Source organism: Rattus rattus, chromosome 17 (genome assembly GCF_011064425.1).
Source record: "Rattus rattus isolate New Zealand chromosome 17, Rrattus_CSIRO_v1, whole genome shotgun sequence".
NCBI classification, from domain to species: Eukaryota; Metazoa; Chordata; class Mammalia; order Rodentia; family Muridae; genus Rattus; species Rattus rattus.
Genome location: NC_046170.1, coordinates 21,790,704 through 21,808,289, shown reverse-complemented (window position 1 = coordinate 21,808,289; position 17,586 = coordinate 21,790,704). Strand labels below are relative to the sequence as shown.

Here is a 17,586-nt window from a genome sequence, read left to right as displayed (position 1 = left end):
AAAGCAAAGCTCATCGTCTTGAGGTTGAGCACCTTCTGCATCTTGGATTTACAGAGGGAGAGGAGTTTTAGGTGAAGGACTAGAAATGTTCTGGAACATATTTCTATCCTTACAAGGCTGTTGAGAGTGTAGTGTGGGGCTCCAGCATCCCTGAGATTATTCAGCACTAATGAACTAAGTGTAAGGGTGACTTTGAACTGCCATCAAGTTCTTAAAGCTGCAAAACAAATGCTTACAAGTTCTGAGGAACAGCACGTGCTAATGGCCTCTTCAGATTAACTGGTTACTACGTAACACTTCTGCTAACTGCTATTGTAACACAGTGACAGTGTTACCAGCTCAAGACTTTTCAAGACTCTTCAGCTGAAGAGAAAGTGTAAAGATTTCAACGGAATTGAAATGGTTCGCTATTTTGTTTCCTGAGACTTTTTTAAAAAAGAAAAACAGTAATTCCATTTGGGACATTTTGAAAGATTCATTTCATTTCTTTGTGTATATGTTTCTACAGCTGCAGGCACACTGTGTGCCTGTGCCCACCTGAAGGCTAGAAGAAGGCATTAGATCCCGTGGAGCTGGAATTACAAGTGTTTTCAGGATGCTCAATTTGTCTGGAATACTCAAGCTTATTCAACAGGAGCTCTTAATCACTGGACTATCTTTCCAGCCCCTGATTAGGGATATTTTTTAAAAATAATTCATTTTATTTTAAATATGCTCCTATGTACATTGTGTGTACGTGTATACAGGAACCTGAAAAAGCCAGATGAAGTTGGACTCCCTCAAGCTAAAGTTTCAGGTCACGTGTAGTGGACCCAAACTTGGGTCCTCTGAAGAGTTGTACCCACTTTCAACCTCTGAGTCTTCTTTCTTGACCTCTGATCTGGAATTCTTAACCTAAAGTTAAATTGTTGAAAACAAGTACAACATATCTTAAATGACTAAACATATCACTCTAGCGTCCTAAACTCCAAACTATACTTTTGGAAGGGAGAGTTCTAGGCCATTTGCTCTAACTCTGTCATATACCAGAATCCTAGAGGAACCAAGTTTCTTGCCTAAGGTTACACAGTGAGCTGCTCAGACAGGAGAAACCAGCACATACTTAGTCCTTCCTGCCCCACACCACACAGCCTCTGGTGTGTACGCTAGACAGTACAAGCCATCAAAATGTGGTAATGGGCTCAGTGATGAATAATGGGTTTCAAAGACAAAGAAGGCACCCTCTAAATGATCACTGTTAGAAGCAGGAAAGTAGGCTACTTCTAACTGAAGAAGGGAATTTTGGAACGTTCGGTACACGGTGAGATACAGAAGAGTGAAGCTGCATTTGCTATATTCACAAAGTCACACACTCAGATGACTGGATGGTCCACTCGGGATCCCGTGGCTCTATGAGGTGTCACTGTTAATAAACACATCAGAAGCTGTGCCTTTCCAGAAAGCGTGTGTGAACCTCAAGTGGTGTGAGACACCTCCCCCCATTCTTAGCCAGGCCTACAATGACTCTCCATCTCCAGGAAGATCCCCCTGGATGCTGGTGATGCCCTGGCTGGTCTCAGCCTGTTACTACGGTGCCTGTCAGAAGTCATTAGCCACCGGTTTCTTTGACTAATGTTGCAGCTGATTGTGTGCATCGGGTTCAGACACTGTAAATGACGCAGAAGCGCCTTCTCTGCTCGCCCACTGTGAGGTGGCTGAAGGGGCCTAGCGTGCCAGAAATCAGAATAAATGTATTTCCAATGAGATTTGACAAATGATTTCAAGCTCACGGTGGCAAACCTGACTTTCTAAATTGTCTGCGTTTATTATTATGTTGTTGTTTTCTCCTTCTTTCAAAGAAAAGCTGTGAACGGAGACTAGTGCCTAACTCTTGTTATGACGTAGATGGTCCGGGGCTTCTTTGGGGTGTGTATGACAAAATGCCAGGTGTGCTGCCTTTTTATGGTGGTGGTGGCAGGGAATATAAAATGTACCCCGAGCTGTGGACTCCTAACTTCTTGTTTGTAGACATATCTGCTGGGTTTCCATTATGGCTTTATAGGTGGTGACTGATCTAAGTGGGTTTATCTTGACTCTTCCACTCCTCTTGGATTTGTGGACAAACATAGAGGGAAAGTGTTTAAGTGAGGCTCAAGAGCAGGGGTTTTGCCCTTCCTTGTTTTTGAACGTCCTTGATGACTATGTACCTGCTGGTGACCAGATGGAGAAAACAGTCATGTCTCGGGGTTAGAAGTTGTTATATAGAGACGGGCAGAGTCCTCTTGCTGTCCCACGAGACAGAATTTTGGCTAAGCACATGGGAGTTGCAGATCTTACATCAACTCAACCTATAATTTGTTTATCGAGCTTTCTAGTGATTGTGTGGTTAGCTTCTTAGTGTCCAGTCATGAAGATTGTTTAAGTGGAGGCCAGGTTGGGGTTTCTCAACGGTGGCTTTACTTGCATTTTAAGCCCGATGATAATTCTTTGTTGTGGGGTGGGGGCTTGTGATGTGTACCACAGGGCTAGCAACCCTTCCCTGATTATAACAACTAAAGTGTCTTCAGATGTTGGCAGATGCCCCTCCATTTGAGAACAGCTAGGTTAGGTGAGCATGGGTGAAGCCAGGGTGTTGCTTCACTCGGTCCTGAGTGAGCATGTTCAATACCACGTCACATACGAACAGGTAACAGTCCTCCCTCATAGACTCTGCCACTTTCCACTCACACATGAGGAAATAGGCTCCGAGAGATGGAGTCACTTGACCCAGGACACTCAGTTCATTGGTTGACCTGACATCACCTGTGGAACTTGGGGGACATCTTATCACTTTGGTGGCATTGAGTTGACACAGCAGCACACCAGATCAGTGTTTCTTCCTTCCAGGCTCATGAGCTCCCCTGACTATAAATCTGAAAGGCAAGACTTCTTCATCCACTAGAACTCTGACACTAACAGTTCTTTGCTCCCACTTCCCTGAACTATGCTGGTCGATTTTAACCGTCCGGGTTACAGATATGTGTCTGACATATTCACAGCACGAGTCTGTTCAACCAAGTGTCCCTCGGCCGTCCACAGATGCTGCTAGACTCCCGTGCAGCTTCCTCCATGATGTGTCTTGTGAAAACAGCCCCACTCTCTGTCTGGCTTCCCTCACTGATTTCAGTTAACTAGGACTTGCTCGCTCCCTGTCAATTTGTAGATCACAGCTTATCTGCTTCCAAAAGAAGATAAGCGGTCACATTATACTTTTGTGAAGAAGGAAGCATATGTGGGGCCATATTTTTTAGAAGCTTCTGCCTGTCCTGGTAAGGAAGGAGATGCAGAACAGTCCATGTCACAGAAGCCAGAAAAGAACAAAGGGACGTCTGCACCAAAGGACTTTCTCTTTCTCCTCTTCCATTCCACCACAAGCCTGCTTGGTCTGTGGGTGGTGCTGCCCATGTCCAAGGTAGGTCAGCCCCTGCTAGCCCATTCTCTCTAGAGATAGCCCTTCATACATACCTGGAGATATACTTACTAGTCTCTTAGACACCCCCGCCATAAAAGTTGCTTTTATTCACCCAACTTAAGTTTGTCTTGCTGCCTCTCTTTGCTAACCTAGGCCTGGTCCTGGAAACTTCTAGCCTCTGTACAATCTTATCTAGTCCTAGAATGTTTTGCGCTCTGAGACTTACTGCTGAAAAAGTTCACCTTCTTGTTCTTACTGAGCTATCGCTGGCTGGTTCAACTCAGCTGTCTGTCTCAAACTCTTCCCAAGATGACTGCTGCAATCTGGCTTCTCTCAGCCTCTGACAGAATTGCTCTGCCTGACCTTATATTAACTCTGGCAATTTGTTCTAATCTTCTGGCCCCTTCTCATTCTCTGACTCATTCTGTCTTTACCTGTGTCTATCTTGTTCTCTCTTCAATCTGGATTTGTAAAACACTCTCAGTAAAGCTGCCTCCTTCTCCATCTCTCTCCCTTTCCACTTTACTGTGCTGTATTCCTGTACTGTCCTCTCTTCCTCCTGTGCGCGCTCTCTCTCCCTCTCCCTCTCCCTCTCCCTTCCCCCATCTCAGCTTCTCTTTCCTTTTTCATGAGAGCATATCCTATTCTGTCAAATCTTTCTCCGATTCATCACTTTGTCTGTCACTCAATTAGACATCACTTTCAAACATGGGTGCTTCCTCCTACAAACTAGCTTTACGTTCATTGTTTGGGATTAAAGGATTATACTAAGAGTGTGTCTGCCAGAGGGATTAAAGATGAGTGCTAAGGGCTAAGCCTCACCACCACTAAAAACAGGTTTATTTGTTTGTTTGTTTGTTTGTTTGTTTTCCAGAAAAACTACAATCTCTGGGTTCATAGTGTGGACCAAATATTCTGCAACACCCTTAATAGGATTAAGGTGATGAGATTAATCATCACCTTAGCTTACCACAAATTAGTATAAAACACTCCTGTGTTCCACAGAATTCATCATTTTACCCTATTTTTCTACTTAGTCATATTTTTCTTTTTACTTTAACAAAACTTATTTTCTCTGTCCTTAGACTTCTCCCACTTGCATGTCTCTTCTTTTGAGCTCACGTTTCTGGTAGGAAGATAAGTAGGTAGACCGTCTTAGACCAAATCTTCCACAAGACACCCAGTGTGGCTCCTGTGTACTTGAATGCTTCTCTGTTTGGCAAAAAAAAAAAAAAATCAGGTCTTTTCAACTGCCTATGTAGCTACTAGTTCTCAGGCAACTGTTTAAAGAAATACCAGATTCATCTCGACACAAAATAAATCAGTTGTCTTTACTTTGGGGTAGGAAACTCTTGCACTGGGCTGCTCCTGGAGGTTGAGGAAGAGATTAAGAATTCTTGTTGTGGCAACCAACAGATTGGGAAAAGATCTTTACCAATCCTACAACAGATAGAGGCCTTATATCCAAAATATACAAAGAACTCAAGAAGTTAGACTGCAGGGAAACAAATAACCCTATTAAAAATGGGTTCAGAGCTAAACAAAATTCACAGCTGAGGAATGCCGAATGGCTGAGAAACACCTAAAGAAATGTTCAACATCTTTAGTCATAAGGAAATGCAAATCAAAACAACCCTGAGATTTCACCTCACACCAGTGAGAATGGCTAAGATCAAAAACTCAGGTGACAGCAGATGCTGGCGGATGTGAGAAAGAGAACACTCCTCCATTGTTGGTGGGATTGCAGACTGGTACAACCATTCTGGAAATCAGTCTGGAGGATCCTCAGAAAATTGGACATTGAACTGCCTGAGGATCCAGCTATACCTCTCTTGGGCATATATCCAAAAGATGCCCTAACATATAAAAAGACCGTGCTCCACTATATTTCATTAGCCTTATTTATAATGCCAAAGCTGGAAAAGAACCCAGATGCCCTTCAACAGAGGAATGGATACAGAAAATGGTACATCTACACAATGGAATATTACTCAGCTATCAAAAACAACGACTTTATGAAATTAAGTAGGCAAATGGTTGGAACTGGAAAATATCATCCTGGTGGAAGCTAACCCAATCACAGAAAGACATACATGGTATGCACTCATTGATAAGTGGCTATTAGCCCAAATGCTTGAATTACCCTAGATGCCTAGAACAAATGAAACTCAAGACGGATGATCAAATGTAATGCTTCACTCCTTCTTTAAAGGGAACAAGAATACCCTTGGCAGGGGAAGAGAGGCAAAGATTAAAACAGAGACTGAAGGAACACCCATTCAGAGCCTGCCCACATGTGGCCCATACATATAGAGCCACCCAATTAGACAAGATGGATAAACAAGAAGTGCAGGACCGAGCAGGAGCCGGATGTAGATCGCTCCTGAGAGACACACACCAGAATACAGCAAATACAGGCGAATGCCAGCAGCAATCACTGAACTGAGCAGGACCCCCCGTTGAAGGAATCAGAGAAAGAACTGGAAGAGCTTGAAGGGGCTCGAGACCCTATATGTACAACAATGCCAAGCCACCAGAGCTTCCAGGGACTAAGCCACTACCTAAAGACTATACATGGACTGACCCTGGACTCTGACCTCATAGGTAGCAATGAATATCCTAGTAAGAGCACCAGTGGAAGGGGAAGCCCTGGGTCCTGCTAAGACTGATCCCCCAGTGAACTAGACTGTAGGGGGGGCGGCAATGGGGGAGGGTGGGAGGGAACACCCATAAGGAAGGGGGGGGGAGGGGAGGGGAGTGTTGCCAAAAATAAATAAGAATTACGCTAGTTAAAAAAAAAAAAAAAAAAAAAAGAATTCTTGTTGTATAGTGTGTAGACTATTTAGTAGTGACATATGAAATCACAGTACCTGCATGACAGCTTTTAGAGGGAGGCCTTCTTCTTTAAGGAGGAAATTAAGTACAAAGAGTTCTCCTGGCCCGCATGTTGGAATACCGGACAGATACAGAAGAGCTGAGGCCTGTATTACCTCGGTCTCCCTCTCCTGGGGTTGGTTGCTGGGCCTTAGGCCTGTAGCCCCAGCTACTCAGAAGACTAAGGCAGGGTTGACTGAGCCCAGGGTATGGGGCCAGCTTGGGAATGGAGTGAGATCCCATTGCACAAAAAGAGAGAGGGGGGACATGAGCAAGACATAGGAGGAACACTTAGGTTAGTGTTCACCCCAGAAGACCCTCTCTACCACCATGAAGAAGCCACACGATAACTGGGACCATGAGAGAGCTTTGCTGTGTGAGCCGGGCTCATGCCCTAGAGAAACCTGCTTTGGGTTACTGCCGATTCACATACATGTTAGTTTGTCTGCACTAACACATAAATGTTCTCAGGGCTGCAAACAAGTCACCATTATAAGATTCTGTAAAGATTCTGTAAAACAGGGCCAGGGCCAGAGTGAAAGTTCTTATTGAAAGAAAGCAAATGAACTATTTTGGGTATAAAATATATTAATAATTAGCCTTTAATTTGAGATTTTAGAATGTCACCTAAAAATATGCAGACCAAAATAAAGTCTCTTCCAAGGTGTTTTTATACATTAACTCAACAAGGTTTCTTACAAATTTAAAAAGTTCAGTGGTTCCATCTCATACCTCAGAACAGCTTCTGTGAAGGTGTCTCAGGTTAAGCCAGAGAGCTGTGAGGCAGAATGAAAAGTATGTCCTCAGGTTTCTACGGAGCTTCATTAAGAGGCCTCAGAATAAGGATCAATGCTAATGACTGTATATTTTTAAATTGCTAAGGGAGGGCTAGAGATGTGGCTCTGTAGGTGAAGCGCTTACTGAGCAAATGTAGGAGCCTGAGTTAAGACCTCCAGCGCCCACGCACAGCCAGTTGTGGCATCTGTAGGCCCAACATCCCTGCGGCAAGAGAGAGGCGCAAGGCCAAGGAAGTGCGTGGCCCAGCCTGATTGTGTTACATGGTGAGAACAGGGTGGAGGAGAGCTCTGAGACCTGTCCCCTGGCCTCCACAGTCGTGCCATGGAGTGTGTGTGCTCGCAATCACACACATGAACACACACACACACACACACACACACACACACACACACCACTCACATTCACACACAGACAAACAAAAATGATGAAAATATATGCATTCTTTTTGCTTGTTTTTTTGAACGTCATTAGCACAAAACATTAGCAAGTTGGAAAGTTGTTAGTGGAGTACTCATTTATACACAGGATAAACCATAACACTATATCTTATAAATAAATGCAATCCTTACATGTGAATTAAAGTTATTGAACGTGTTTTCAAAATTTAGGACTTTGGGGGCTCAATAAGACTCAAAACCAGGGTTGGTATGGACCCACAGAGAGGTCTTAGCTTGAGTGATCCCTTACAAACCACAGATCTGCTTCTGATGAGGGGTCATGGGGGTCTCACTGGAGTCATTTCCCAAATGTTAACTTGGAAGAAATAAAGATAAATGTGACATAAAAGCAGATGGGGGCAAGGGAAGGAAAGAGAGAACACAAGTGGGGAAAGGGGCTCCAGGGAAGAGACGTGGGTGGGCAAATACAAGAAATAGGAGGGAAAAGGAGAGAAGCGAATACAAGCCCTGCCTTAGGACTTCCCACCTTCCTGCTGTCTAACTCAGACAGAGCACTCCAGGCAGATGGATGCCCCACCCCCACCCACTCGCCCTCTCAAATGCCATAAAGTGACTTTCACTAATTCTGGCTTAGAAAATGTGCAAAAAGGATTTCCATGAAGGTCCTTGGAGACTTCCTGTGTCCTCATGTGTGTAATAGGTTGGGTCGTATAACAATAAGGAAGAAGAGGGGTGGGGGAGATGCTGGTTTCTGTATTTTCCTCCCCTGACCTGGGAATAGAGGGGTGGGGGGGGTTGGGAATTAAAAAGAAGAAAATGACAGCGCACAGTGATGTCAGTGTTAAATTAAATTAAGATCATATGTTTGGCTGTGGCAGCTTTTGATTATCGGGGAGATTGCTGGTAATGAAGTACATTTGTAAGAAATATTTTTAGTGTGAGCTATATACACATAACACTGCAAGACAGGGCTCTCCTAAAATGACAGATTAAGAAAAGGTCTATTGCCTAAATTCATTCTTTTCAAAGAGCTATATATAGAAAGAACATTGATATTTGACTACCATGGTAGAAGATTATGATAGCACTTACATTACCTTAGGTAATCGTCTCCGTGTTTTAAAATAATTCTGTAAAGCATTCAATTATTCAATTATTCATTCACAGCTACATTATATACATGGGATGCTTTGGAGAATTGGGATGGGGGAGCATTTTTAAAAAAGGAAGAATTCCCTGTTGTGGCTCAAAGATGTATCCATGAAACAAACCATAGCACAGTCCCACATAAACCAAGCCAACAAAAAGAGACCTTTTGGAAACTGTTAATTTTCATCTTCTCTGTTATGATGCATCCTCCTCAGATGTGGACAGTCTAGACACTCAGCATGTTCCTCTCCCCATAGGTGCTCGATAGGTACAGTGAGATCTCCACAAGCCTGGATGATGAACTCAGCCTAGGGAGAGCCTACGAAGCGATGGCCAAGGTCTTGCAGAGGTAAGCCAGCGCAGCGCGGTCCTGCTGTCTCTGTGGAGTCACCCAGCTGTGAAAGACTTAAATTGTTTGAGGTCTGTCGCTTTCCATTACTGCCTGCTTAAAATTTAAGCAGTGCCCTTCTTAAGTGACCCTTTGGTCGGAAGTTATTTTAAACTGGTGTGGTATTGTAAAGAGATGTATCCAAAGTCTTCTTTGTCTGTTGTGTAAGCTCCCTTTTGGTTTTCTGTAAGTTTAGTGATGACCTTGAATGAACCAGAGAAAGAAAGAAAAAAATCAGGTCACCATATCTCACAGGCCCGGAGCTCAGAGAGCCTAGTGCCAGGCAGTGCATTTCAGTGCCGTGGCTTGCCTAACCTTTCCTGAGCTCTTCAGGCAGAGTTCCACTTAAACTTCCACCAGGTCCTTCTGTGACACAAACCTGGATTAACAGCTGGGTGCAAACATGTTATCTGAAATAGAAAAGGCTGTTTAACGGCAGTCTCTGGGAACAGCTTCTGATAGGTATCTGTTAGTGGAAAATCTCCTGATTGCCCCTCACCTCCTGGACCACAGCCATTATTCATCATAAAGCATAACTGTGTGTAAGCCACTCACAATACCAAAGGTCCCCAAACGTGCAGTCTTGGTTTTCAATAGTTAGCTTAGATCCAAACTGTAGCCTGTTCAAAATAATCGTAATGGTAGCAGGCGTAAATGTGCTACAATGTAACTTCAAGTTAATCTTTCATTGTAAATATATACAGGGCAGTCTGAAAAGGTGTGGTGTTATTGAAAGACATTGTGCCTATATGCTTCATGAACTAAAAGTAGAATCATAATACTAAATACTACACTCATGATACTAAATACATAAAGACTATAAAGATAAGAATCACTCCTTAAAATGCCAGTGCCCATGAAATGGAAGGTATCCTATATAATATCAGTTAAACATGGTCATTGTTGGGCAAACGTCTTAGAAGACAGCTTACTGATGAGAGTATGGACATTTACTGGAGAGAACCAGGGCCAGCCACATGTAGGGGAAGCAAGCAGTCTGTCAGTGGGCCTTCTTAATATACATGGCAACAATCCCCAGAAGACCAACCCAGCTTCTCTTGAAAGTTCTACTCTCCAAATAGCAACTAATATGAGATCAGTTAGTCTCCAACTTAATCTGTTTGGACGTAGTGTCCCTGTGCACTCCTCTGTCTGGTTCATTTCAGCTACTAAACTACTCACTTTGTGTCTTATCCCTGTTCCAAGCCAGCAGAAAACAGTTGGGTTTGTTGTATTCGTGGATGCATGTGTATGTGTAAGGAGTTTGTGTGTGTAGTGTATGTGCATATGTGTACACACACGTGTGTGTGTGAGTGTGAGTGTGAGTGTATGTGCATTGCATGCATGTCTGATGCTCACAGAAGCCAGAATAGGAGAGTGTACGATCCTCTGGGATTAGAGTTATATGGGATTGTGCTGGAAACTGAACCCTGGTCCTCTAAAACAGCAGTCAAGTGCTCTTCCTGTTGTACTCTCTTTCTGTTCCCCAGAAAATCATTGGACTCCTCATCTTTGTAATGGCAAGCCTGACCTAGGTTTGCCCAGTGATATTCTGCGTTCCTTCACATGCTTATAAAATAATTCTCACAAAACAAAATGGCCGTTGCATCCTACACAGCTCAGGAGATGAAATCCTCGCAGGAATGTTTCCCTTCAAAAGCCTCCTTTAGCCTTTGCTAGGTCACAAGATAAATGTGTGACTGGAGGCTTTTGTTTTAGCTTTCGAAACATCTAGATGCTAAAGGTTGGCTTCAAATTATCTACAAAGGTTCACTGTATGTCTCATCTGGGATATTTCAGTCTGTACTTCAGAATTCAAATTCCTCATCTGTCCAGTCAAAGCTGAGGGGACAGATTATCAGTGTAAAATCCTAACAGTGTGGCAGCTTTGAAAGCACAGATAATCACGTTTGAGGTGGGAAGGCTGGACCTGTCCATGACAGGCCGAGACGTGGGAAGCTTCTCAGGAGTGAGGGCAGTTTTTTTTTTATATTCTCAGCAGCATGGAAAACAGAGCTCTGGGGATGGGCCAGTTGAGAAAGTGCATAAAGACCTGAGTTCAGACTGCCAGCATCCACATAAAGGCCAGGCATGGTGCTACATGCTGTAATCCCGCACTGTGGAGGTTAAGATAGGCAGAACCCTGGGGCTTACTGGAGAGTTAGTCTAATTGATGAGCTCCAAGTTCCATAAGAGACCCTGTCTCAAAAAAATAATGTGGTGAGCAATTAGGGAAGACTCCTAGCATTGTCTTCTGGTAGACACACACAGACACACACACACACACACACACACACACACACACACAAACATACATACACACAGACACAGACACAGACAGACACACACACAGACACACAGACACACACACACACAGACACACACACACATACATACACACACAAACATACACCCTCACACAAACATATACACACACAAACATACACACAAGCATACATACACATACAAACATACACACTCACACAAACATACACACAAACATACATACACACACAAACATACACCCTCACACAAACATATACACACACATACACACACAAGCATACATACACATACAAACATACACACTCACACAAACATACATACACACACAAACATACACACTCACACAAACATACACACTCACACAAACATGCATACACACACATTCACACAAACATACACATACACACACACACACACAGAGTCATGCATACATGCACACAGGGAGGGGGAAGAAAGAATAGATAGATAGATAGATAGATAGATAGATAGATAGATAGATAGATAGATAGATAGATAGATAGAAGAAAGAGGTGGGGAAGGAGAGGGGAGAGAGAGACAAAGAGACAAAAACAGATTCGCATCTTGTTTTATGCCAAACAAAACTAATTCCACTTACAGAAATTACCCTTTCCTAAAGTACAGTAAAGATTGTGATGATTTGTGCACAGACAGACAAGCATCCTTAATTCTATAATGTCCTGTAGAACGCGGGAGTGCACAGGCATGCTTCTTCTGCAGTCACACGAGAAAATGTCCCAGGCCATGATCTCCCCAAGGCAGAGCTGCCATTTTGCAGCTCTGGCTCAGAGGAACACAGGTCATGGGCAATTATGTCCTGTTAACATTTCTTCAGTGTTCGTTCAAACACAACATTCTACACAACAGCCTGGCTATTTGGAAATCTTTGGTTTAAACCAGTCTATTAAAGTCAAAAGCTTTGCATGTTTCGTGGTCATTTTAAAGAAATTGATAAACATGTCTACACACGTGTATTGGTACATACATGTTGAATCCATTCACAGTACTCAACTCTCCCTCTGTGCTTAGCAGTATCACGCACAAGAAGTAACATGGGCAAAATAGAAGAAATCATGGCCGAAGTGGCTGAGAAATAAATCGGGTTGTGTATGAAGCTTAGCATCTCCCTAAATCTCTTCTTTTCTAACCTGCATGATTGGAACGGTTTCGCTAATGGCAGCCCTACATCTATAAACATATTTTATCTCTCTGGGAAACAGAGGAGGATGCCATGTCTAGGATAAGTGGTGTCCGAGGCCCTCAGCTGAGTGTGCATGAGAGGTCTATAAGCTGGAAGCTTCTAAAGTGCTTACAAGAATTTATACTAAGCCTTCATTTGGGAAACACACCACGTTCTCTCAGGATAGGATTTGGTGATATGAAGTTACCCTTTGGCGATGCTCAAGCCAGACTGGTGTGACTTATTAAGGAAAGCTTCAATAGTGAGCAACCCTTTGGCTATTGGTGAAAATAATATCTGCTGAATAAGGGCTTAAGCAGCATAAAAAAAATTGCAATGTCATTTTTTCCTTACTTGCCAGAGTAGTGAAGAAAAGAGTCAATTCTCAAAAAGCCTTGTGCCACTACTCTGAAAGTCCGTTGTGATTCATAAAGGAAAGGGGATATGAGATATTACCAATACTATTTATCGTCATTGTCATTACTACCGTAGCCAGAGGTTGTCCACGTGCACACAAAGCAGGAAAACCCTTGATTTTCCTTATGGCATGCATATGCTTGTATATTCTCACTTACTCAACTACTCCATTTGTTGAGATGCCACAGCTCTTCAACAGAAGCAGAATAGCTCCCTCAGAGAACGGAGAGAAGGAGGAATCCTGCAGAGCCGCATTGGAGTTGGGCACAGCCACCCTGTTTCTGGGTTTATTCCATGCCCGTTGTAAATTTTCTCACACACTTGAGTTAAATGATTTCCTGGAAAACTTTCCACAGTGGAGATCTTCAAATCAATTCCAGCAAAGTTTCCAGTGTGAAAATTACCTTTCTGTTATAGCCAGAGATTAATTTCTCCTTGCTTGAGAGAGACGACACGCCCTAGTAATTTTCATATATTCTCGAAAATGAAACATCCAGGCTTCGAAGTGAAATTTGCTAAAAATGACATCGGGAAAAAAAAGACCATGAGAAACATTTCTATTAATTCGCGGAATTAAGAAAGGCTTTTCGAATTCCCTCCTGTGCGGGTCCCATTGGCCTTATTACTTTCATCTGTGGCCCACAAACTTGGTGGCACAATCAACAAAGCCCTCTGTGGCCGTTCCTCTCTGCTCTCCTTGATTTCTTCTCCCTGAGTAAATGATTAAGTTTTCATGCATTGGTTCAACCAAAATCTATGCTCAGTCAACCACATCCTTTATTGATTACTTCTTCAGCAAACACTAGGCCAAGTGTGGTATACATAATTGGACAGTTGTCAGGGGAACGTGGGTGTTAACGGTCCTGTTTTCCCAGTTGGAAACTGGAATCACCTTGATACACAAATATTCTGCCCTGTGTCATTCTCATCCTTTGGACCGAGGAGTCCAGGTCCTCGGAATATATGTCTTTAACTCTCTGAGGTCTGCTTCAATGAATTTAATGATTATATCATATAATCTGCTGTTGAAGTTGCACCTGTGCACTGCATATAGGAAAACCGGAATTAATATGTGTCTAACATTTTAACCTTGTCTTCGAACTTATATAAATAATCTGTAGCCTTTCTTTAGAAAGAGAAATTGATTCCCACCTTGCGCCAAGGACAGACTCGCTCCTAACTCTGCTGTTAACGCCCACGTTTGCAAGCTTTCTCTGCACCCTGGTTGTTTATGTCCCCGTAGCTGGACGGGTGGCCTCGATGTGGGGCTGCACACTCGCTGAGTGGAGAGTATAACTTGCACCCAGAGGACCTTCGCTGCCACTGCTTTGGAACAAAGTCCAGGATGATTCTGCGGGTTTGGGAAATCATTGCTCGTGGCGGTCTGGAGAGAAAGAAGTTCTAAATGCCCAGTAATCACTATATTTATACTATGTTGTGTTTTTCCCACTACACTTGTTTTTGGACTGCCGTTTGAGTACAATATGATTTAACTATCCTCAACTGGCCAAGCCTAATCTAAACTGTACTTCTATCCAAAAGCATACCCAGTTTTTAAGGAACATTAAACATACATAAGCTCTACTGATCTAGTTTAGATAAATGGCAGCAGTGAATTTTCCTACGGTTTTTAAAGTAAAGATGTCTCCTTCTCTATTGCGATGTCATAGTGCGCCAACGAGCTTGAGGAGTTAACATCGTGTGCTGAAATAGTCTCAGACATAGAAATATTATTATTATTATACTCTATATTTACTATTATAAATTTGTATTTTATTGGCTTATATACTTTATGTTTGTTTGACTTATAAATATTTTTCCAATTCACCTTAGTTTTTGTAGACGGTTAATTTGTTAAATACCTTTTTAAAAACTTGCAGTTATAATATAATAATTACATCATTTTCCCCTTCTCTTTCCTCTTTCCAGACCCTCCCATGTACCACCCACCCCCGCTCTGTCTTTAATTGTGACTGCATATCTGTGTGTGTGCGTGTGCCTGTACATCCATATTCCTAAACACAATGCAACCTGCTCAGTTCGTGTAGTGTAGCAATCCCAGACGAAGAACCACAAGCAACTAAAAAACGCTGAGATCCGAAGAAATATTCTTCCCCGGGGAAAAGCACACAGATTGGTTGGCTATCCAATCCCAAATGGTCTTCCCTGAGAACATACACGCAGACAAACGTTTGAGTTAAAATAGCCTCTCTTTATACTTTAATGCATATTCCATAAACAGCATGAGTTTTCTAGAAAATCGACCCATCCCCCAGTCCGGAAGATGATTCGTGATTCTGGTATGAAAAAAGGAGACATATGGAGTCACGAAAGGCAGGAATTGCAACTTTGGGGAGCATGAAATCCCATCTTATCTCTGCCCTGTGAGCACTGGTTTATCAACAAGAGGGAAGAATGTATTCAATCGGCTCTAACAGCCAGGGCTTCATGCGTCTATTGGGCTGAGCATTCACTACTTTATTGTGTAGTGGGCATTGTCACCGTGGACACTTAGCGACACTGGGTTTGTCTCTCATGGTAGTCTCCAGCAGGGCCATGGACAGTAACTTGTTACGTTGCCGACGGTCGCTGCCAGATCCTGCCACATACCCAACTGCTCATTTACACAACTTTCACATCTGAGCTTTCACGATCATGTTACAGATGAAGAAGTGGGAGTTTTCCCTAGGTCTAGAAGTTTAATATTATCAAAATTCCTCATCTAAAAGAACAAAAGAGGAACACAAAGAGGACCTATACCAAGTGTGCCTGTGGCCTGGCTCCTAACGGATGCCCCCTGGCTTTAATATCATCTGGCTGCTTTAGCAACACACTGACCAATGAAAATAAACTGTCCAGAGCTGGCAAGCTCCTGCAGGACGAGAGCCTTTCCCTCCTGCGGCCTGTTGCAAACAGGCACTCACAGCAAGGCTTCTACGGTAGCCTTGTTCCCTATTCTTTTGAATCACCCCAATAGCAGCACTCCATTGCACATTTGGAGGTCTACTTAGTCATTTTAAAGAGGGAAAATGAAGTCATACTTAGAAAAGAGCATTTTTAAAAGGGAGAGAATAAAAAAAGAAAAGGAAAACAGATTAAAAAATGGAAGGAAAGGAAAAAAGAAGGAAGGAAAAAAATCTCTACATATAATCCTACCGTGGGGCAAAATTCACTCATTTATTTAATGAACATTTTTCCCTCTATGTTATGACAGAATTCCCTAATGAGCTCCCATAAACATCATCTGCCTTCTCAGCAGGTGCTGCTGCCCTGAGACTGACACTGGAAGGGGCCTGCCTCCTTTGTAGGATAAGAGTAGCTGGAAACAGGAAAGGCAGGTCTGAAGTCCAGAGGCAAGCAAAGGACACCCAAGCAGGACAGATCCGCCAAACACTGGTGCACAACGGGTCACACCATGTGCTGTTACAGATACACCCAGGACAGCCACGCATTGTCGGGGGAGCAAGACGCTGCATGGAACTCCGGGGGCGGGGGGCAGAGAGAGAGAGAGAGAGAGAGAGAGAGAGAGAGAGAGAGAGAGAGAGAGAGAGAGAGAGAGAGCCCTGCCTGGGCTCAGTGTCAGGGTGAGGTCAGAAGCAAAAGACCTATGTAGGCGAAAGGAGAGAGCAGAGATTGTCGGGATATGCAGGACAGTGAATGAGAAGGACAAACATCTGGAGAACGAATCTGGGATCATTATGCAAGGCCTGGGTGGGGAAATCTAGGATCATTCACGGTAGTGCCCCCTCACTGTGTGTGCAAGACCTAGGTGGGGGTGGAGGAGGAGGCAATGGCCCGTGAGTTAGACAGTGTACTGCGCTTCCGTTGTCTACAGTTCAACATGCAAGGGCAGCCCCTCGGTGTGCGTTACAGTTTATGACCTCTATGAATACTCGGTTAGGATTGTGCTCATGAGATTTGACTTTAAATTCCCTCTAATTGCCTTTTAAGAGCAAATTTACCCTTCCACTACCAGTCTTGCTCATACACAGACTGTCAAATCAAGGCACTGCAGGATTCTAGCTATTTTGTGTCATTCATAGTGACTGTCACAGCTCAAGCCGCATATGGCTTTACATTTAGCCCACCAAGCTGACAGAGAAGCCCTTCTGTTATAAGACATCCGCTAGACTGTTAAAGTTCAGAGTTTGCCTGCTTGCTTGTAAGACATTGCTCCATGTATCTCGGGCCAGCCTGTAGCCCAAGGATGACCTTGAACTTCTGATGACCCCCTGTAACTCACAAGGATGACCTTGAACTTCTGATGCCCCCACCCCCATGTCTACTTCCCCAGTACTAGGATGGCACATGGTTGGTGTGAGGCTAGAGATCCAACCCAGAACTTTGATCTCACCAGACAGACACCCTACCAGTTGAGCTACATCCTTATCTCATTAAGTCCCTCACTAAAACTAGTCGTGAACTCCAAACATCCACATGACTGGTTTTCTTTGATGCTCAGGTCTCCTGTGGACTCTGTCTTTCCTCTATCCAACCTTCAGCCATGCCTGCCTGCAAAAGTGTGTGAGTGACTACCCTATGCTGTGGACTTGGCTGGAAGTTGTGGGTCTCCTTAAGCATTTTGCTAGAATATAAACCTGCTGCTTTAGTGATGCCTGAAATATTGCTGCCAAAAGACACTTACAAA

General features: G+C 43.4%; 1 protein-coding gene across 1 annotated transcript in view; it reads left to right on the top strand.

The window, feature by feature from the left end:
• Nucleotides 1–17,586, top strand: part of Ttc29 (tetratricopeptide repeat domain 29) — a 199,983-nt gene that overhangs the window by 107,393 nt on the left and 75,004 nt on the right. The window contains exon 9 of the mRNA XM_032887870.1: nt 8,907–8,998. Within this exon, the coding sequence (XP_032743761.1) occupies nt 8,907–8,998 (92 nt within the window). The remainder of the gene's footprint in view (nt 1–8,906; nt 8,999–17,586) is intronic.